The following is a 22,325-nucleotide window of genomic DNA, read 5'->3' on the forward strand; positions in this document are numbered from 1 at the left end:
GCACATGCTGATAAATATCAACAAAGTCCTACTGTACAGCACAGGGAATTATATTCAATATTCTTGTAATAAACCACAAAGAATATGAAAAATAGTATGTGTATATATATGTGTAACTGAATCACTTTGCTCATACCAGAATCTAATACAACATTGTAAAGCATCTATACTTCATTTGAAAGTAAAAATAAAGGACTTCCCTTGTGGTCCACTGGTGGTCCAGTGGTTAAGTATCCACCTGCAGGGGACATGGGTTCGATCCCTGATCCTAGAAGATTCCACTTGCCATGGGGCAACTAAGCCTGTGTGCCACCACTATTGAGACTGCCCCTTAGAGCCTGTGAGCTACAACTATTGAAGCCTTCATGCCTAGAGCCCATGCTCCACAAGAGAAGCCACTGCAATGAGAAACCTATGCACCACTAGAGAACAGCTTCTGCTTTCTACAACTAGAGATTGAAAACTCAGTGCAACCAAAAATAAATAAAATTTAAAAATTTTACAAAAAGAATAAAAATAACCCCCCTACATACCCCCAAACCCCTCCAAGACAAAAGCTGAACTGGACATGCTACTAGGGCTACAAGCATAAACCATGACTGTCCCAAGCAACTGAGATGACCTTCACTGCATGGTGGTGGTGTAGTCGCTAAGTCATGTCTGACTCTTATGACCCCATGGACTGCAGCCCACCAGGAACCTCTGTCCATGGGATTTTTCAGGCAAGAATACTGAAGTGGGTTGCCATTTCCTTCTCCAGAGGATCTTTCTGATCCAAGGATCAAACCCTGGTCTCCTGAATTGCAAGTGGATTCTTTACCAACTGAGATACCAGGGAAGCCCTGTTCACTGTATATTTAAGTATTATCCCATTTAACAGATGAATAAAGAGATGTAGAGACACGGAGAAGGCAATGGCAACCCACTCCAGTACTCTTGCCTGGAAAATCCCATGGACAGAGGAACCTGGTAGGCTACAGTCCATGGGGTCGCTAAGAGTTGGGCACAACTGAGCAACTTCACTTTCACTTTTCAGTTTCATGTATTGGAGAAGGAAATGGCACCCACTCCAGTATTCTTGCCTGGAGAATCCCAGGGACAGAGGAGCCTAGTGGGCTGCCGTCTATGGGGTCGCACAGAGTCGGACACGGCTGAAGTGACTTAGCAGCAGCAGCAGCAGCAGAGACACAGAGGCTAATTTCCTGTAAAGAGAATTTACCATAAAGCTTAAGTTTCAGGGCACTTCACTTGAATATCCACGCACCTTCCAAGTCCTATATATAATTTTGTAATCACAATTTTGAATTTTTTTACATAAAGTGGGCTCCTTACAACCTAGATCTGCCCTTGTACAGACAGGTTTAATAAAGAGCCCAAATTCACATAGCCTGCAATACCCAAAAGGAGTTAGCACTAGTACCAATTTCATTTAGAGAATATATAGTCATATCAGAAAATGAAAAAATAGTATTCGTTGTTTTTAGTTCCCCAAGCACAATTCTAACTGGTATATCTTGGGAGTCTTGCTGTATTCCAACCGACACACTACTAACACCACAAGTCATCATAAAACGCCACTTTCATTATATTACTTCTGAATTTGAATGAGTCGTCAATAACTAACAGATCAAATTTCAACTTTTCACTCTGTCTTTCATCAAGCAGACACCACACACATTTTTAAATATTTAAATGTATAATCTTATCTCAAATTACTTATGTAGTATTTATTTTCTTATTGTCTTTTTCCATATGAAGTTTCACTTTTGTTTCTAATTTGCCAAATCCTATCTAAAACTATCCTATGTTTTACTATTATTCACAGTATCTATTTTTTAAATTACTTATTTTAGCCTCTGATCTTAAACATTTTCAAGCTTAATGGCATGTCATATTTCCCCCTCCCAATAAACTATCAACTATAGTATAAACTATTAAATCTATCATTGACTAAATTTCAATTATTTTGTACGCCCACCTGGCACAACACCTGATGCATAGTATTAAGCAAATGTTTTGCACAATTGAACCTTTTAGGCCTACATTTAGAACAGCAAACATCTCCATCATCTAAATATAAATAAGATTTTATATGTGTCTTTCTTATAACACTGGTTACATTCTTTAATCTAAGTTATAAAAAGTTGATCTCATTCTGAATTGCATATTGTGGCCCAAACTGGTTACATCTTTATATTCTACCTCCTTCTCTTCTGTCCTACCACCTTGATTTCTGAGGTAGCTATGAATTTGGTGAAAGAAGTCACCGGTCAATAAACAAGGAAAATAAAAGAGAATATTTTCTAAATTTAAAGAATCAGCACTTATACCTGACTTATCTCAAATTTACACATTAACCTGAATAGAAAAATACAGGGTCTCAGTGGTGACTTATAAAAAAATACAAAACAAAAATTAGAGTTCTAGGTCAAAAATTCCCAAATAACTAAAAAAAATTTCAATTGGTAACAGTGACAAATTACTAATACTTTTATTTCGTCTGGAGAAGACTGGAAAGGGCACTTTATAATAAAAAAAAGTAAGAGAAATATAATTTTAGGACAGTCTATTAAATTGAAAAATCTGACATTATCACTGATTACCAAGTTTCAGGGACAGTAGATTGGGAACTGCTATCAGAGATATATAAATTAGTTTCAACTTAGATAAAATATCTTCACCCTAAATGAGACTTTGCTTGAAATGAAATGTTATGACATTTTACAAAGATGTCCAAGCCATAACACTAAAGAAAACACAAGTAGTTTAAAAAGGAATATAAGGGAACCTTACTTCTTTCATAGCCCTTTCCCTAACAACAAAAGACATGTTATGTATAACTAACTGGTAGAGCACTAAAGTGAAAAGCAGCAAAAAGTCAAATGCCAAGTTTATTTTATGCCAAGGAAAACTGTAAAGACCTTTGCAACTGTAAAGATCCTCCTATTTAGATGATTCTGCAATTAAACTTAATATATATCAGGTTCCTATAATATACAAGATACTCTGCTTCAATTTAATGCATGCAATCAAGTTGCTATGACCAAAACAAACTTGCTATAGCCTGCTTCATTCACTCCCTTGACAAAAAGGTATAGGTCCCTTAAGTGTTTTTCTGTCTTTATACAGACCCCCTTACTATCTGTTAAATAATTCTTCCAAGTTCTTTAATACCTCCCTCCTCAACCCAACTCTTCCAGGAACTACTACTAAAGATTAGGTCTCCAATTTGATTATTTATCTTACATTCTTTTCAACTTTTAAGAACCTGTATCTCATTGCTTCTTCGTGGTGTTTGTTCTGTGCAGTACTGCTGTCCGTCAAGGCTTAATATAATTTCCTGCTTCTCAGTTCTCTAAATATCCACAGCCCTTTATTTATCCACAGGCCACTTTTACAAGACTCATCTTTAAAACCTGCCTGCCAATGCAGGAGACCTAAGAAATTCTGGTTTGATCCCTGGGTTGGGAAGATTCCTTGGAGGAGGAAATGGCAACCCACTTCAGTAGTCTTGCATGGAGAATCCCAGGGAGAGAGGAGCCTGGTGGGCTACAGTTCACAGGGTCACAAAGAGTTAGACATGACTGAAGAAACTTAGCACACACAGTGGTTAAGCACAGTGTTCTCAAGACCTAACTCTGCCACTGACTAGCTAGGTGATCTTGGGCAAGTCACTTAACATTAGTGGTTTCCCCATCATTAAAATGAGGATACATTTGCTCATAGGGTTCTTGTTAAGAAAATAATGAGCTAATATACAAAAAGAACAGTGCTTGTTAGATATTAAGTGTTATTTATCCACTATTATAGTCATTTACCTAATTCTAATCTCACCATTTTACTACATATTCTTTTTGTGGGCCAAAATTATATCCTTTTATATCTGAATCCCCCTATAAAGATTAACAGTGCCTTAAATAGGACATATTTGTTGAATACTTATGTTGAATATTATGACAAAGCAGTTGTTCTGAGGGAACATGGTAAATGTTCTCCAGTTAATTCCTTTGTCTATATTTTAAGTTCCTAATAGTTCTCAAAATTTTCAACTGCAGAACAATCCTAACATCAGAGGAGAATAAATAAGTAGTCCAGGATGGTCTAGTAAAATAATTAAAATTTGTATTCTATAGTAGCACCAATAAGCTGTTAGTGATTACTAAGCCTTTTCTGGGACTCCGAGGCCCTTTAGGGTCTCAAGATCAGACACCATGATCAACTAATCTTGTCGACAGTATTAATAGAAAGTGGAAATACTCATTGTTTCATTATCAATCTGGGTTTGACCCTAAGGAGTCCATTCACCCCTTCCACACTCACCATGCATGAGAAAATTTATTTTTAAATTGCATATTTTATCTTAAAATTTCACAAGAGTTTTGCAATTTACTCTATAATGTATCCAAGATAGTTTAAATTTTAAAATATTATTTTCCTCTTATCTCTGAGTAAAACTGATGCTCCAAAGAGATGTGTCTGTCATGTTTTTTCTGTGGTTTCTTAAGTGCCCTGGTAACTAACAATTCTAGGTACAGTACTATCTCACTTTAAGAAACACAGTCTTTGACTACAAATTTCTTGTGGTATGCTCTAGTTAAATCCTCCCAATAGCAACTCCCCAAATACTGCTGCTGCTGCTGCTGCTAAGTTGCTTCAGTCGTGTCCGACTCTGTGTGACCCCATAGATGGCAGCCCACCAGGCTCCCCTGTCCCTGGGATTCCCCAGGCAAGAACACCGGAGTGGGTTGCCATTTCCTTCTCCCCCAAATACTACTCCCTGAATAATCAGAAATTTGAGATATATGACAGAGTAAGAATAGCACCAACATTTTCAGGCTTAAAATGTAATACATTTTAAAATGCTTCAGCATTTGTGAAACAACTTATTTAACAGTCACATTTTAAAGAATATTATAATCAAGTTGTATGAAATTATAATCATATATCAAGTAAATCTTGCAAAGCCTGTATGAGAATTTTCACTTTTCTCAAAGTGTAAGTTTGATGTTACAACTTACTTTCAGCCAGAAATAATGATGATAAATTTCTAAAACAAAATGCTAACATATTCTTCAAAAGGATAAATGCATCTGCTAAAATTATTGGGCACAGTTACAATATTTGGTGAATGCAAAAGATGTCTTTCCTCTTATAAAATTCATTAGAATGTAAATGTGTTATATTACATCCATATACTACTGTCCTGGGTCTACTTGTTTAAAAAAATGTATTTAATGGCTCACTTTCAATCACAACAAATTTTTTTTCATCAAGGAATTTGATCAAATTAAATTCTGGGGCTACATAATTTCCATCCTGTGGACTTCATGGTCAACAGCAATGAATAGGTTATATAAAACTAAATTTCCAACCTATTGTTTTACTTCTAAATACAAAATACATTGTAAATTCTCTGTAAATTAGTAAAGTAAAAACTGTTTATTCTACCTTCCTTGGAAACAAACTATACTGGATTTTTATGGTTGATGCTGATCCCGCCTCCCATTAAAGGATTTAAGGGCAGCAACTTCCTCCATAATACTTAGCAAGTTCATGCAAAGATTACATATTGACCCCAAGAAACCCCTCCCAAGAAGGGCAGGACAGAATGAAGGCAGAAAAAGGATCAGGTGCTGAGAGGCCTCATTAGAGCAGGACGCAGGACAGAGAGCAGGTACACCTCATGGAAAGTGGCTCCACGTGTGAAGCCTTGGGAAACAGCGGGAAGAAACTGGATTGCTTCTGGTTTAGGAATAGAGACTTCGCGCTATGCCGTCCCATGTTGGATAACGATTAAAAAACCCACTCCTGGCAAGTTCTTTCCAGTTAAGTCTGTGCACTGCCCTCCAGGGCCTAGGAAAGAGGCGCCATTATGGGAATGAATATCCAGGGACTCAAGGGCTAAAATCAAGCGCCGGCAACAACCTACCGGGAACCCCCGACCCAATTCATCTCCTCAAAACTTCGGAGCGAGGAGACACTGGGGTCCTGACTGCCGGCGCTCCGGCGTCTTCGTTTTTCGCTAAGCGACAAGTTCCTTGGCCTTCGATGGCTCCTTCTCGCCTCCGGGCAGTATGGCCCAGACTCCCGAAAGCCTCTGCGGCCTGGGGTAGGGGGCTTCCAGCCTCCGGGCAGCCTCTGTTGTTTCTGCAGGGAACCTATCCTGACAGAGCCGGAAGCGAAGCTGTGGGAAAGCAATTAGTCCACGTCAAGGAGGAAGAACACAACAGTTTTAACCGCTCAGACAGGGGAAACCTAAGTAAATGAAATACCGGACTGTGGCCACAGGGTTAGTGTTTCAAACCACCTACACTGTAATTTTATTTAGTTCTCTATTGGTCTCACTCAGCCTTTCTTCAGGTCAAAGACCAGCCTTGATGAAGAAAAAGAAAGCGAGGACAAAGTTATAGATCCAACCATTCCCACATACCGATTCTCCAAGTCTTTTAAAATCTTTCATTTTTAGTTTTAATATTCAGTAAACAGTTATTAGAAATATTGCACTATGGTAATTGAAAAGTCTGTATATTTTGTAATTTTTTGAGAACACCACATCAAAACTTGATTTAGCTATAAAAGCCCAAAGACTTTAAACTCTTTACTGGAAAAAACTCAAAACAAAATTGAGTTTTACTGTTCATTTATGTGTTATACTTGAATATATTAACCTGGAGAATATCTCATAATTTCAAATATAATACATTTTCTGTTCAGTCATTAGGAAATAGTACCTAAAATAGGATTATGTCCCAGGGCAGGCATCTTGTATAATCATGGGCTAAGTTGCTTTAGTTATGTCCAACTCTGTGCAGCCCCATGGACTGTAGCCTACCAGGCTCACCTGTTCATGGGATTCTCCAGGCAAGAACAATGGAGTGGGTTGCCATTCCATTCTTCATATATAATCATATAAGTACTGATTTTTATAACAAAAATTCAATGAAGTACGTCTATCATTGGTTTGAATTAGACTAGATATTAAGTATTATTTGTAACAAATGAAATGTTGACCTAAGGTTTCATTGGCAATGTTATGCCTCACATGAAAAAGGTTAGCACAATTGATAGATAATGAGTCAAATACTGAGTTATTTTGGGCCAGAGGGCAATTAAGTAATTCTTGGGTCAGGAAATAGTTCAAGAAAGAAATAGAGCACGGCTAAAATATTATTTAGCATTTGTTGAAAAAATCCATCCAAAATTCTTAAATCTTAATTTATCATTATTATTAAAAATCATTTACTTTCTGGAGACTTACTATCTAAAAACATAAACATGCATTATCTGCATGATATATTTTTATTTATATACTAGTACATGTATATCAGTTATTATAAAAATTATTTCTGATGTTTTACAGTTTATAAATCATACTTTTTCTAATATATGTATATATTCTGTATCATTTATAAAGTGTATTTAATTCTGCTTAAATGAACATTGGTAGTGTCCACTTTGATGTGGACATTGAGAGTATCACACTTGAGAACAGACTAATTTAATCTTATTGCTTATTTTTAATTTTTACTTACTTTCAATATCTTTTTCTAAGATTATTCCTCCCCTGGTAAGAAAATTTTACTTTTCCACATAAAAACATGTAAACTCGACAAGCTATGTTTGCTATAGTAAAAAGTGATTTTTTTTCCACCTCCCTTTTCTCTAGTTTCAAACACAAACTAAATTAAAATTATTGTTGCTTAAATTGCACTATGAAAGAAGGACCTTGACATTCTTAGTTTCTTATTTAAATAGCATATGTTTCCAACTGGAATTACCTATCTGGTTTTCTACCATCTCTGCCTTTCCTGAAGGCTTGAGTCTAGTCTCAGGAGCTCCAATCAATCCTAGCCTTTGGGAGCAGAGTGGGGTTATAGGGGGGTTGTGGAATTTAAGTGGTGATAGTTAGGTCTGTACTTTAGTGGTTTACAATAGGTTAAATCTTATATTAACCTTTTCCCAGTTCTAGTAACTGAACTTCAACTTTCCTTGTACCACATTTATGGTAACCAAATTTCTATCTTGATTATTTTCTTTATACCCATTTCCTCATTCTAATAAGTCTTTCACTCTAGGCTTTAAAAGCTTTTCCTGTACCTGAGTTTCACTTTCAGTTGGTAAACTGACCTGCCTATGTATTTAGGTCTCTAATTTTCTTAGCTTGTAGATTTCCCACTGCCCTGCTTCTTCCCTGATCTTGCCCTACGCCAGTGATGCAAGCCACTTCCCTTGACTGCCAACTGCTTTCTGATCCATGCATCCCTCTGTATATCATGTTTTGCCAACTGAACATCCTCCTATACCCCAAGTTCCATTTATCCTGACCCTAACATGTCCTGTCACGGTCAGGAGATGTGACATAAAGAATTCAATTTTATAAATGTAAGGCAGCCTTATTGTGACACTGGAAAAGCATGGGATTAGGAACAAAAATTTTTTTGAAAATAAAAATGGCACTATGATCTCTATGTACAGACTTAGAAAGTCTTAATGGAATGATAGATTATGCTGCTAATATGGCCAGCTATCAGAGTCTTGCATGAATTTGCCACTTGTATATTAGTAAATCTGCTGAATTGAATGGAAACAAATGCAGAGACCTATGATGATTCTTGGAAGTCATATAAGTATTTGGAAAAGGAGGAATGTTTATGGTTACTTATAAAAGTGACAATAGTTCTTTAGTCACAGTCAACTGAATAGTGAAGATCATTCGACAATGAGACAGGTTTAATATTCTAGCACAGGGACTGACAAACTTCCTTAGAGGATCAGGTAATAATTATTTTGAGCTCTATTTCATCTACCTAATTAAGTGACTTAGCACCAGCAGCAGCAGCAATTCTGTCTCTGAGCTTTATTTCATCTACCTAATTGTCTCTATTGCCACAGACAATAAATAAATATATGGGTGTGGCTATGTTCCAATAAATCTTTATTTATGGACAAAATATTATTCTTCTTTTGGTGTATTTTCAGCCAGAGTTTACATGTAAAAACTATTCCCAGGTGGCGCTAGTGATAAAGAACCTGCCTGCTAGTGCAGGAGACGCGGATTCAATCCCTGGGTCGGGAATATCCCCTGGAGGAGGGCATGGCAACCCATTCCAGTATTCTTGCTTGGAGAATCCCAAGGACAGAGGAGCCTGGCCGGCTGCAGTCCATAGGGTCACACAGAGTTGGACACAACTGAAGCTACTAAGCATTCATTCTTAGCTCATAGGCTACATAAAAATTGGTGGGACAAATGTGGCCCAGTGGTTGGTTTGTAATTTGCCAACTTCTGTTCTCATTCAATGGACATCTTCCCAGGATTCCAGTTGACTAGAAATGTGTGTGTGTGTTGTGTGTGGGGCAGGGAGGTCAATGAGGGGTGGAGAAGAAAAAATGTTTTTGCATTTTTGAGAATAATTCATCTTTGCTTAAAAAATATGTCTGTTACATTTTTTAAAATATGCACAATTTTGCTTGATTGTTTACAGTTTAGTCCTCCATTAGAGATGCTGAGAATATTTTTGAACACTTGATTTTTATCAAATAATCAAAATGGAGATGGGAAGTAGATTACCTCTAAACCTAAACAAAACAAACAAAACAAGCTTACAAAAGACAAGGAACTCTTGCAAAATGAAGCAAGATGGTAGAGAAGCTATTTCTATCATCTAATTCCCCTTTGACTCCCAAATGGTTAACTTTTGAATATAAAGGCACATTCCTCCAAGCACTAACTCTAAAAACACAGGGGTGGTAGAAGTGAAACACTGCTCTCATTTATTTAATAGTCACTTTCTAAATAATCACCAGTGTATCAGATCTCCATTGTTAAGAATAGCAGTTATGGGGCTTGAAGATTTTTATTATAAGGACAAGTAAACTTTGGAATGAAGTCATAGCAAAGAATTATTTTGTATTAGACTGAAGACTTATCTCCCATTTATTTACAAAACAATAGCCTCATACAACTTGTTTGATAGGTTCTGGGATTTCATGTGAAATCACAGACACTAAAAAAAAAAAAAAAAAATGGGCGAGGGGAGAGTGCTGAAAAACAGATCCGAATATTTGATACTTTGTTTTTTTCCAGTGCCCCTCCCATATGCTACTTTCTTCTCCCTTTCAGATTCATTCCATACCCTTTATCTGTTGATCCTCTCCTCTGTCATCTCCCCGGTTCCTTCTCCGTCATTGGAAATCTCCCTTTTTAGCTCTTGGAAATCTCCCTTTCTTTTTGCTCTTCCTCTGTGGTATCTACTAAAACCTTAGCGAAGTGATGTATTTTCTGAAACTTCTATGGATTTCTAAGTGACGCTGAGCATGCTCAGTCGCCTAGGCAGGTTTTGTCGCCAGCAGCTGCCCTGATTCGACCTCTCCGAAAATAGACATTTAACTCTGAACTGTTTAAGGATATAATTCGTTTTGCTCTCTCTTCATTTTCAAGGTTCAGAGGAAAGCAGCGAGGATTCCAAGGGTCCCTTCGTCCTTATAGCCAATGAGGGGCCTGAGAGGGAGGAGCTTGGGGCTGCTCCGTGCAGCTTGAGCTTCTGAGGGAATCATCCCCAGTAGACGCGGTGGAGCCTGAGCTCTGAAGCATCTGTCACAGAACAAAATTTTTAAAAATAAAAACAATAACAGAAGAGGAGAAACGCTGCAAACTATGGAACGCTGTAAAACTTTCTGAAACATTTGCTGGGGATTCCTGTGGAGTATGATATTTTAAAACCAATTCTTTTTGAAGCTGGTTTGGGTAACTGGGAAAATGATACATATGCTAAATGCAGCAGCTGATCGAGTGAAATGGACCAGATCAAGGGCTGCTAAAAGGGCTGCCTGTGTGGTAGCTGCAGCATATGCTCTGAAAACCCTCTATCCCATCATTGGCAAGCATTTAAAGCAATCTGGCCACAGGAAGAAAAAAGGCGCTTACCCGGCTGCGGAGAACAGAGAAATACTGCATTGCACCGAGGCCACTTGTAAAAAACCTTCACCTGGAGTGAATGCAGATTTTTTCAAACAGCTACTAGAACTTCGGAAAATTCTCTTTCCAAAACTTGTGACCACTGAAACAGGATGGCTCTGCCTCCACTCGGTAGCTCTAATTTCAAGAACCTTTCTGTCTATTTATGTAGCAGGTTTGGATGGAAAAATTGTGAAAAGCATTGTGGAAAAGAAGCCTCGGACTTTCATCATCAAGTTAATCAAGTGGCTTATGATTGCCATCCCTGCCACCTTTGTCAACAGTGCAATAAGGTACTTGGAGGGCAAACTGGCCTTGGCCTTCAGAACTCGCCTAGTAGACCATGCCTATGAGACCTATTTTGCGAATCAGACTTATTATAAGGTGATCAATATGGATGGGAGGCTGGCAAACCCTGACCAGTCTCTCACTGAGGATATTATGATGTTTGCTCAGTCGGTGGCTCACTTGTACTCCAATCTGACCAAACCTATTTTAGATGTAATCCTAACCTCCTATACACTTATCCAAACTGCTACATCCAGAGGAGCAAGCCCAATTGGGCCCACTGTTTTAGCAGGGCTTGTGGTATATGCCACTGCTAAAGTGTTAAAAGCCTGCTCTCCCAAATTTGGTAAATTGGTGGCTGAAGAAGCTCATAGAAAAGGCTATTTGCGGTACGTGCACTCCAGAATCATAGCCAATGTTGAAGAAATTGCCTTTTACAGAGGACATAAGGTAAGAAAGAAATTAATATGATGGGTGAAATGTGAGATTGTTCAAACTGCCACTGCAGTGCCGGATACCATCTGTTGTATTGTTTTTGTGCTCATTTCTTTAGCATTTTGGATTCTTATGACGTTTAAAGCTGTATTAAAATATATGCTTTGTTACCCTTTTTAATCATAAGCTGTTAAAGAATTATATGTTAAGTGAAAACTTTTCTAAAGTTTCATGAGAATAACATTTTCACCACTCTAAAAAGCTCTACTTATCTAAACATGCTCAGAATTATCTCCAAAGAATTTTCTTAAAACTAAAATCCTAACTAAGTAGATGGTCCTAGAACACTGAAGAAAAATATATGTTTAAAAGCTAAGTAAACATGCTTCCACTGAGATGGGAAATTTAGGATGCTATTGTTTGTTTGTTTATTTTTCAAGAGAAAAAAAAAGTGCTTTCATATGAGAAGACAAGTGTGACAATTTTGCATGACTGGTCAATGATGGAGTTCCTTAGTTCTAATAAGTATAGGAGAGTGACTTACAAATGGCATTTTCATTACTTATCATATTTTGAGACAAATAAAAAAAGATAGTGAAATGAAATTTTGCCTAGTTTTGAGGGAAAAGTAAAGATCAGAGACAAAGAAGGAAAAAGGAGTTCCAGAATATTTTTATATATTAAAGATTTTCAACATTTAGCAGGTCCCTAGAATAGCCTAATTACATAAACTTGCAGTCCATTTAAGAATATTAAATATGACAGGAATCTTTAAATCTTAATACAAATGACCTGGCAAATTAAACAGTAAATTATTCTAAAGTTGAAATGGCATTATGATTATGAAGCAGAATTAATTTTCAAAACCATCAATTATTTTTAAAAATTTAGTAGTACCATTCTGAAGAAGAAAATTTAAAGCAGATTTAGGACTTATATTCCCACTTGAAAATTGGCCTCATACATTGTATAAATCATATTTATTTTGAATCATTGAACTCAGTGATATAAATTATAACATGCTGTAGGCTTCTTGCATTTAGACATAACATAGTAAATTGAGTGCTCAAAAGTAGGGTTAATTACACGTATACATGTCATGTGTTTATTTTCACTTATTTTTTGTGTGATCAAGGACAAGGTTCTAGCTATTCATGTTTTATGGATTATCATTTAGTGTTAACATCTTATACAGATAAGTTTGAAACCATAAGTATAAATCACTTGTCTGTATTTATATTTAAAATTATATATACTGAATATCAGATATTTAAAAAATAATTTAGATGTGATTACAACTGAAATAATGGCTAATTCTGACATAATCTGTATTTATTGGTTGTTAGAATCACAGATAAGAGTATACTAAGAAAGAGAAATATGAAATTATCTTTAAAGAAAGTCCTCAAACATACATTATTTATTTTTATAGTTCATACTAGGTTAATTCTTATCTCTTTTTCTCTCCATAGGTAGAAATGAACCAACTCCAGAAAAGTTACAAAGCTTTAGCAAATCAGATGAACCTCATTTTATCCAAACGTTTATGGTACATCATGATAGAGCAGTTCTTGATGAAGTATGTTTGGAGCAGCAGTGGACTAATTATGGTGGCTGTACCTATTATCACTGCAACTGGCTTTGCAGATGGTGGTAATGACATTTACACTCAATATTAAATATATGCTTCAGATTAATTCTTTTTAAAGTGTCACTGCTGGAGTTGTGTGAGTAAATTGTGTAGCCATCATTCTATAGTCCTTAATGGTCAGAAACAATGGGAAACTTTGAAACATCCAATAATAAGATCAACTGTTTACAAGAAGTGACTCAAAAGATCTTTCCAGCTCTGCAGTATTTCAGAAACCTCTGATGTAGTGTTTTGGGGGGTTAATCTTGAGCAATTTCAGTTATACTGCCTAGTAAAGAATATTTCTCTAGTTTACATTTAAACTCTACACAAATTAATACCTTCAAAAAGAGTATAATAGTTCTCACCATATATTATAAATTTCAGTTCTGCACATAACATGCTTTTAGTCTATAAGTATTCTATAACTGGATCTGCCTTGATTGTAATTTGAAGAGTCGGTTGACTACCTTAAACAATCAATAATACTGTTTCAGGGAGTGCTTCATTCCATGGAACAGGGCTTCCTCTACTTGTAGGCAGTATATTACATAACTTCCTATTTGGTGATATTGAGGGGATAAGGGTTGTAAAGTTGCATGTGTCTAATTCTATCTTATCACTGTTTCAGTGGTTTTTTTTTTTCTTCAACATTTTTCATCCTTTGGGACAACTAAGAAATGTAAGGACAAGGAGGACAATATTAAAATGTTATGTAATATTTGAGATGGGAGTTTGGGTCTTAATTGGCAGGACAGATGTTATGAATTAAAAAAGAAGAATTTTCCTCTGTCTCTCCAAAGTAAAACATTCACCTTCCTCTTTAAAAATCATTTGACCAAACTTGGTGTTAGTATTGAAGGAACTAGACAAAAACATTGGCTTTGTGGTGAGACAGAGCTTTGCTCAACTCTGCTTTCCCTCTTTTTGCCTGTGTCCTGTTAGTCAAGTTAATTAAACTGTCTAAACCTCAGTTTCCTCATCTGTATCAGATGTATTCCTTTCTGTATCAGAAAGACTACTTCAGAGTGCTGTTGTGAGAATTTAGGAGAAAAAAGTATCAAGAACATCAGTGTTCTTAATACATGGTGATAATTATTGCCTAGAAAACAAATGGCAACACTAAGAAAAATGTAACAGAATTCACACTATTTACAGTTATTTTTGGTACAGAATTAAGTATTAACAGTTTGTTTGAAGTCATCCAATAAAAAACAAAAAAATTACCATGTGCTTTAATATTTTAAAACAGTACTTTAATGCTTTACCAATTCTTACAAAAACACTTGTCAAATTTGAGTCATTCTCAACTAAACTTATTCATTTTGGTAAAGTAGAATTTGTCAGTCCCTTGTGATAAGTGATATATATACCAAATGTACTCTACAGCTCAACTGTCTAATAGACAATGTATTTAGACCACGAGGAAAACTGAATTCTACCTGTTCATTTAATGCTTTCAAAATTTGTTTTAATCATTTAAAAAGTTTATATTGAAAAGGGCATTGTTAGTATTTTAAATTTAATCTTTTCATAATGAAATAAAATAAATTGCTTTTTAAAAAGAGTATTAGAGAAAAAAAGACACAAACCTATATGGTCTTAAGATTAGTTCTACTAAGAAATTTAGCAAAATTGTCAAATATTTATAGTGAATATGTACAAGTTTATGGACATTTTAAAGGTTTGTGTATAATGTATATTAGAAACTACCCTAATAACAAAATTATGATGTTGTTCTTAGCCTTTAGAAGAACTGATCTTATTAGAAAACCTTGGAGTATTCAACATAGAGCAGAGAAAATGTAGCTATTAATGGTGACAAATTAACACCACAGAGACCAGTAAGAAGTAAACAATGTATGCAAAAATCTAATAGTCTTACTTCGTAGATGATGTAATAAGATGTTTAAAAATAAATACTATGAATCTAGAAAGTACCATAGTAACTTAAAAAACAGCATTAAAATTTTAGATTGAAAATGTGATAATAGTCCGTTTGATGCAAGTGAAACAAAATAATTCTTAAAACTTCTTTTCAAAAGAAAGCTTTATGAAAAGAAAAGCAATATAATAATTTCATAGAAGAATAAAATGAATTCATATGATGATATTTTTATGAAACTATGCTTCAATATTGTAATTTCTAAGATTACTGTATATATCCTTGTAATATTTGTGTGTATATAATTACTAAATATATTTGACTTATAATGATATAATACATGAAAATATTAAGTTATCATTTTACTCTGACAAAATAATTAATTTTTTAAGATAATGACATTATTTTTGAGGCTTTGGGTCTTGGAATTAAATACTATCTATTCTAATCTTGGAGAAGGAAATGGCAGCCCACTTCAGTATTCTTGCCTGGAAAATCCCATGGACGGAGGAGCCTGGTAGGTTACTGTCCGTGGGGTCGCAAAGAGTCGGACATGACTAAGCGACTTAACTTACACTTTCACTTTCATTCTAATCTAGTCTTCAATCTTAATTTATGCTTAGGCCCTGAGTTGTCTCTTACATTAGAGATAAATGAAGTGCATGATACTATATATTTTAATGCAAAATAGATCGGGAAAATGGGTGAATAAGAGAACAATAGCAAAGAGAAAAAGGGTAAAAGGTAGAAAAGAGGAAAGAAAGAGAATAAAGGAAGAAACAGGCTACTGTTCAAATCTTGATTGCTATTTTATTCATCCTTGAGAAAGTTGCAGAAACTGTATATGCGTAAATTTTCCTTTCTTAACTGTAGGAATAATAATGTATTTTAAGAATTGTTAAGAAATTATATATAATATATTTAATGTGCCTTGAAACAGTCCATGGCAAATAGTAAGAATTTAGGTGGAAGCAATGGTTAATGTTTATTATATTCTTATGCTGTGGGCTCTGGTATCAGATTGTCTGGGTTCAAATCTGGCTTTTTCATTTATTAGGTTGTGACATAGGACAATTCATTAAACCTTTTTGTACTTGAGTTTCCCCATTCTAAACTGGGAGAAATTATAGCAGAGTTGTTATGAAGATTAAAGAAGATCACATGTGTAAAATTTAGAACAATGCCTGCATCATAAGAATTGTTCAATAGATGTTTGCTGGTCTGATTATTATTGTTAAAGGGGCAAGACATTTGAAAGTGATTAGAAAGTTGGTGGTAAAGATGAAGATAGGAGGAATAGCCTCCTATCTTATCCTATCATATCCTATCTTATCCTATCATTAGGATAATCCTAAATTATCCTATCATAATTTTGGCAAGAGGAGAAAAGAAAAATAGTTGTGTAGTAGATTTATTATACTATATAGCTACAACTTTTAAAATCTTGTGATAAGAACAAGATTACACTTATTAATATATTGAGGTTCACATTGCAAAATTGCATATGTTGTCATGTCATTTTCACATCAAAAGAGGAATTTAGAGGAGTGATCTAGTCAGGAGCCCTAAATCTGCCTAAGGTCACACAAATGGTTAGTGAAAGCACTAAGGATAGAAGACTTTATATAATTCCTTGTGTAATGCCTTTTTCTCCTTCACTGTGCTGTCTTTATATTAACTATATTGGAACTTACTCTATAAGGGACTTACTTGAGACCAAGTAATCATGGGAGCAAATCATTGAAAAAGAGGGATTGATTATTAATTATATATAATCTGTTATTTTTACAGAAGACAGTACTCCTTTATTTGCTTCTCATTAAGATAAAGACTGAAATTATGTGAAGGAAATAGTTACCTGGGGGCTATAATCTCAATTGTTTTAATTTTATTGACCACTTCTATTCATATCAAGAGCAATTCTGAAAAAGGTTAGGAAAAGCTACTTATAAGTCTCTCCTGCCAGACCTTATTACGGGCACCTAACAAGCAAGGAAGAGAGCAGCTTAGTCACTGGTGCTGCCAATATTGGTAATCTGATAGTGTAAGGTGCACATCAGAAGTAGCAACTGAGAGGTACTGCTCTTACGAATAGAACTAAATTTTCCCCAACACCCTAGTAACATGGGTGATGTTTTTATTCTCAAAAGTGTACCTGCAACAAGACTATATCTAGGCTCCTGCTACATTAGTATGTCTCATATTCTAATGTAAAATTATTGAAATAAAATGTTATATTGTAGGTCAATTTAGATATGATAGGTGGCAAGAATACAAAGAGGAGCTATACAAAAAAGATCTTCATGACACAGGTAACCACGATGGAGTGATCACTTAGCTAGAGCCAGACATCCTCGAATGCGAAGTCAAGTGGGCCTTAGGAAGCATCACTACAAACAAACCCAGCTGAGCTATTTAAATCCTGAAAGATGATGCTGTGAAAGTGCTGTACTCAATGTGCCAGTGCATTTGGAAAACTCAGCAGTGGCCACAGGACTGGAAAAGGTCAGTTTTCATCCCAATCCCAAAGAAAGACAATGCCAAAGAATGCTCAAACTACCACATAATTGCACTCATCTCACATGCTAACAAAGTAATGCTCAAAATTCCCCAAGTGAGGCTTCAATAGTATGTGAACCAAGAACTTCCAGATGTTCAAGCTGGATTTAGAAAAGGCAGAGGAACCAGAGATCAAATTGCCAACATCCGTTGGATCATAGAAAAAGCAAGAGAGTTCCAGAAAAAGCATCTACTTCTGCTTTATTGACTATGCCAAAGCCTTAAACTCTGTGGATACAAACAAGCTATGGAAAATGCTTCAAGAGATGGGAACACCAGACCTCCTTGCCTGCCTCCTGAGAAATCTGTATGCAGGTCAAGAAGCAACAGTTAGAACGGAGGTGGAACAACAGACTGGTTCCAAATTGGAAAAGGATTACATCAAGGCTGTGTACTGTCACCCTGCTTATTTAACTTATACGCAGAGTACATCATGCAAAATGCCAGGCTGGATGAAGTATAAGCTGGAATCAAGATTGCCAGGAGAAATATCAGTAACCTCAGATATGCAGATGACACTACCTGTATGGCAGAAAGTGAAAAGGAACTGAAAAGCCTCATGATGAAAGTGAAAGAGGAGAGTGAAAAGGCTGGCTTAAAACTGAACATTCAAAACTAAGAACATAGTATCTGGTCCCATCACTTCATGGCAAATAGATAGGGAAACATGGAAACAGTGACAGATTTTATTTTCTTGGGCTCCAAATTCACTGCAGATAGTGATTGCAGCCGTGAAATTAAGATGCTTGCTCCTTGGAAGAAAAGCTATGACCAACCCAGACAGCATATAAAAAGCAGAGACATTACTTTGCCAACAAAGGTCCGTCTAGTCAAAGCTATGGTTTTTCCAGTCGTCATGTATGGATGTGAGAGTTGGACCATAAAGCAAGCTGAGTGCCAAAGAACTGATGCTTTTGAACTGTGGTGTTGGAGAAGACTCTTGAGAATCCCTTGCACTGCCAGGAGATCAAACCAGTCAATCTTAAAGGAAATCAGTTCTGAATATTCATTGGAAGAACTGATGCTGAAGGTGAAACTCCAAGACTTTGGCCACCTGGTGTAAAGAACCACCTCATTGGAAAAGACCCTGAAGCTGGGAAAGCTTAAATATGGGAGGAGAAGGAGATGACAGAGGATGAGATTGATGGATGGCATCACCAACTCGATGCACATGAGTTTGAGCAAGCTCCAAGAGTTGGTGATAGACAAGAAAGCCTGGCGTGCTGCAGCCCATGGGCTCACAAAGAGTCAGACACGACTTAATGACTGAACTGAACTGAATTGTCCTGTTGACCAATTATCATAACAGCGATTATCAATATATATCAGACATACTTTTAGCTGTAAGTAGCTATGCATCTAAGTAGTTACATTTGTAAAGTATAATACGTATGTCAACAGGACATAGTCATTAGTGTACCACTCAATGACTTGTCATAAAGTTAACACATATACGTAATCACCACTCAGAAGAAATAGAAGCTTACCTTCATCCCAGAAGTCCTCATACCCTTTCCCAGACCTATCCTCATCCTAAGGCTACCACCCCCATCCCTACTTATTTCTACCCCTGCCACGCCTCATCAAAGGTAATTATTTTACTGACCATTTATTAGTAGTAGACCATTTATTTGCTGATTTTGGAATCTTCCATAAGTAACCTTGTATAGTATGTATAAGCATTCTAGTTGTTCCATTCTATGCCAGTGTTTGATGTCAGTCTTTTTCACTCAGGTATTTTTCATTTTAGGTATATGGTAAGTTTTTAGTGATACCTCATTGTAGTCTTACCATTTCTTTGTTGACAAATGAGATTAAGCACTTTTTTTCATTTGTTGGCCATTTGGATAGCCATTCTTATGAAATACTGATAATTTTTTTGATTAATTTTAGATTGTTTTTAAATATGTTTTTTCTTACTGATTTGTAAAAGCTGTTATGTATTCTGTAGTAAGTCTTTTGTCAGACACATGCACAAAATGTCCAATATTTTTCCCAGTTGATTCTTCCTTTTTCAATCTCTTAACAGCTTGTCTAAGTGAAGTAATCATTTTAATATAATTCAGTCTGTCAATTAATTCTTTGTGGTTAATGGCTTTGTGTCCTGTTTAAGAAATATTTGTCTAACCCAAGGTCATAAGATATTGTCCAATTTTATCTCTTAGAAATTAATTATTTTTCATTTCACATCAGTCTACTCAAAGTTGATATGTGGTATGAGGTTGGATAAGGCTGTAAGTTTTTGCTGAGATTTTTCAAGATGTCAAAGGTAAAATATAAATAAAAAGAAAGAAATTCAAATATAAATCAAAGGGTAAAAGTACAAAAGAAGAACCTACTTTTTCAACTTTTATGAAATTAACAGACAATTTTCTTAGAACAGTGTTAGGTTTATGGGAGAATTTATCAGAAAGTACAGTGTACCTACCAGAGTTTCCCCTCTTATTTACATCTTGTGTTAGTGTTGTACGTTCATTACAACTAATAAACCATAATTTATACATTGTTAACTGAAGTCCATAGTTTACATTAGGGTTCACTCTTTGCATCATACGGTTCTACAGGATTTGAGAAATTATGACATAATTTTAAAATCCTTCATTTTAAAATCCTTTTTCATCTTTTCAGTGAAATAGTAACTGATATGACCATGTTTCAATATATACCTATTATTATCAGGCCTGGAAAATACTAATAAGATGAGAATATAATGCTAACTATTAAATCCTTCAATGTAGAACGTTTGAAAAAATATTGAAAATATTTGGTAAGGAAAATGAAATGTGTCTACCTAGCATACAAAATAGTTGAGGGCTTTAGGTTGTGAGTTTATATGTCTAACAGACACTAAGAAATCTGACCTTATCATAGAAGTCACATAGTTCCCTACAGTGTGTATGATAAAATACTCCTGCACTGCTCTTAAACCACCTGCTAAAGAACAATTAGTAGAATAAAAATATCAAATGAAATCTTTCCGGAGCTATTTGTGATTTTGTTACAAATTTGCAAGTTTAAAAACTTGGATAAAACCCAGTAGGTGTTAGTCTGCCAAAGTAGTATAGAAAGTAGCATCCTATACCAGACAGCAGTCTGTCTGTGCTAGTGTTCTCTTTTTAATACAGACTGTCAGTGAAAGCTGTTACTCAAACCCCTAACTGATAAAATCCCATAATTAGTTTAGCCAGATTCTCTGCGTCAAAACTATTTTAGCACTTTAACTGATATAGCAATCACTATTTTGGTAGCTTGCTGAGAGTCCTTTGTTAATTTTTTGTGGCTGTCTAAATTTTGCCACACATTTAAATGTTCTTTAGTATATGAAGATTCTGTTTCCAGTTTATCCAATCACGTCTTTCTTTTCTTACTTACACTAACTCTTATAGCCTTTCTTTGTACAACTAACTTCCAGGGAAACAAAAATAATTCTCTAAAGCAGTGCTCAATAGCCAAACCAGGAGGTTCCCATGAACCCATGGTTGTTCTGATTCTCAAAATAAAATCAGTGCTTGCCACCAACCAATACTGTAACTTGACCAAGTTATTTATTCAATTGGCATTGCTTGAAATTTCTCTTCCCCGAGATATTGCTTATGCTGTACTTGTGATCTTTTAAAATTTTATGCTGTCTTCAAGCCCTCACTCACAGTCTGTTTCTCCATGAAGCATTTTCTGTCTCTTTCATCAAGAAATTATTTTCGTCTCTTTCAAATGCATCACACTAACTCTCCTCATAGGTTGCCCTGCATTGTTATTTGGAAACTTGTCTTCTGTCCTACCAAACTGTAAGCTCCCTAAGGAAAGAGTTTGAAAAGCACATTTAATCCTTGCATGTCCTATAGCACCTTGACTAATTTCTTGTAAATCTTGCTGTTCAGTGAATATCTGCTGAATGAATTTACCTTCTATTATGCATGGATCCCTTTCAGACTCAGCTGAGCTGTCTATGAGCAAGTAAAGGTGAAAGTATCTGATAATTATATCTGGGCACATGTTAAATACTTGCATTGTCAGGGAGAAAAAAAAAGCCATTTTTTGCTGAGATAAATCCAGATGAAATAAATATCACAGTGGCTATGATATATGGCTATATTATTCTAATTTCCTTCATTAATTTATAGCTTTCAATTTTGAACTTTGGTGATAGTCTGTAGAAAGACTGGATGGAGAATCAAATTGATGGCAAGATAAAAGTAATGACCTCAAGAGAATAATTTTGAAGAGCAAGACTAAACTTGCTTGATATAAAATAACAACACTTACAAAAAATAAAAAATAATGGAGAAGGCATTGGCAACCCACTCCAGTACTCTTGCCTGGAAAATCCATGGACGGAGGAGCCTGATAGGCTGCAGTCCATGGGGTCGCTAAGAGTCGGACACGACTGAGCGACTTCACTTTCACTTTTCATTTTCATGCATTGGAGAAGGAAATGGCAACCCACTCCAGTGTTCTTGCCTGGAGAATCCCAGGGACAGGGGTGCCTGGTGAGCTGCCGTCTATGGGGTCGCAGAGTTGGAAACAACTGAAGCGACTTAGCAGCAGCAGCAGCAACATTTAAGAGCGATTATTAT

The 22,325-nt window shown here is 35.8% G+C and overlaps 2 protein-coding genes across 3 annotated transcripts in view; one reads left to right on the top strand and one right to left on the bottom strand.

Annotated features, from left to right (window-relative positions):
* REDIC1 (regulator of DNA class I crossover intermediates 1) overlaps positions 1-6,183 on the bottom strand; it is an 83,528-nt gene extending 77,345 nt beyond the window's left edge. The window contains exon 1 of the mRNA XM_070789272.1: positions 5,930-6,183. Coding sequence (XP_070645373.1) covers positions 5,930-5,952 — 23 coding nt within the window. The 5' untranslated portion in view covers positions 5,953-6,183. The remainder of the gene's footprint in view (positions 1-5,929) is intronic.
* Positions 6,115-22,325, top strand: part of ABCD2 (ATP binding cassette subfamily D member 2) — a 97,982-nt gene continuing 81,771 nt past the window's right edge. The window contains exons 1-3 of one of the 2 annotated variants that reach the window (XM_070789270.1): positions 6,115-6,289; positions 10,439-11,692; positions 13,150-13,330. In XM_070789270.1, coding sequence (XP_070645371.1) covers positions 10,757-11,692; positions 13,150-13,330 — 1,117 coding nt within the window. In that variant the 5' untranslated portion in view covers positions 6,115-6,289; positions 10,439-10,756. Of the gene's footprint in view, positions 6,290-10,216; positions 11,693-13,149; positions 13,331-22,325 lie in introns of those variants that run through there. The other variant, XM_070789271.1, reaches the window with a different exon arrangement.

The sequence above is a fragment of the Bos indicus genome, chromosome 5, assembly GCF_029378745.1.
Source record: "Bos indicus isolate NIAB-ARS_2022 breed Sahiwal x Tharparkar chromosome 5, NIAB-ARS_B.indTharparkar_mat_pri_1.0, whole genome shotgun sequence".
Taxonomy (NCBI): Eukaryota; Metazoa; Chordata; class Mammalia; order Artiodactyla; family Bovidae; genus Bos; species Bos indicus.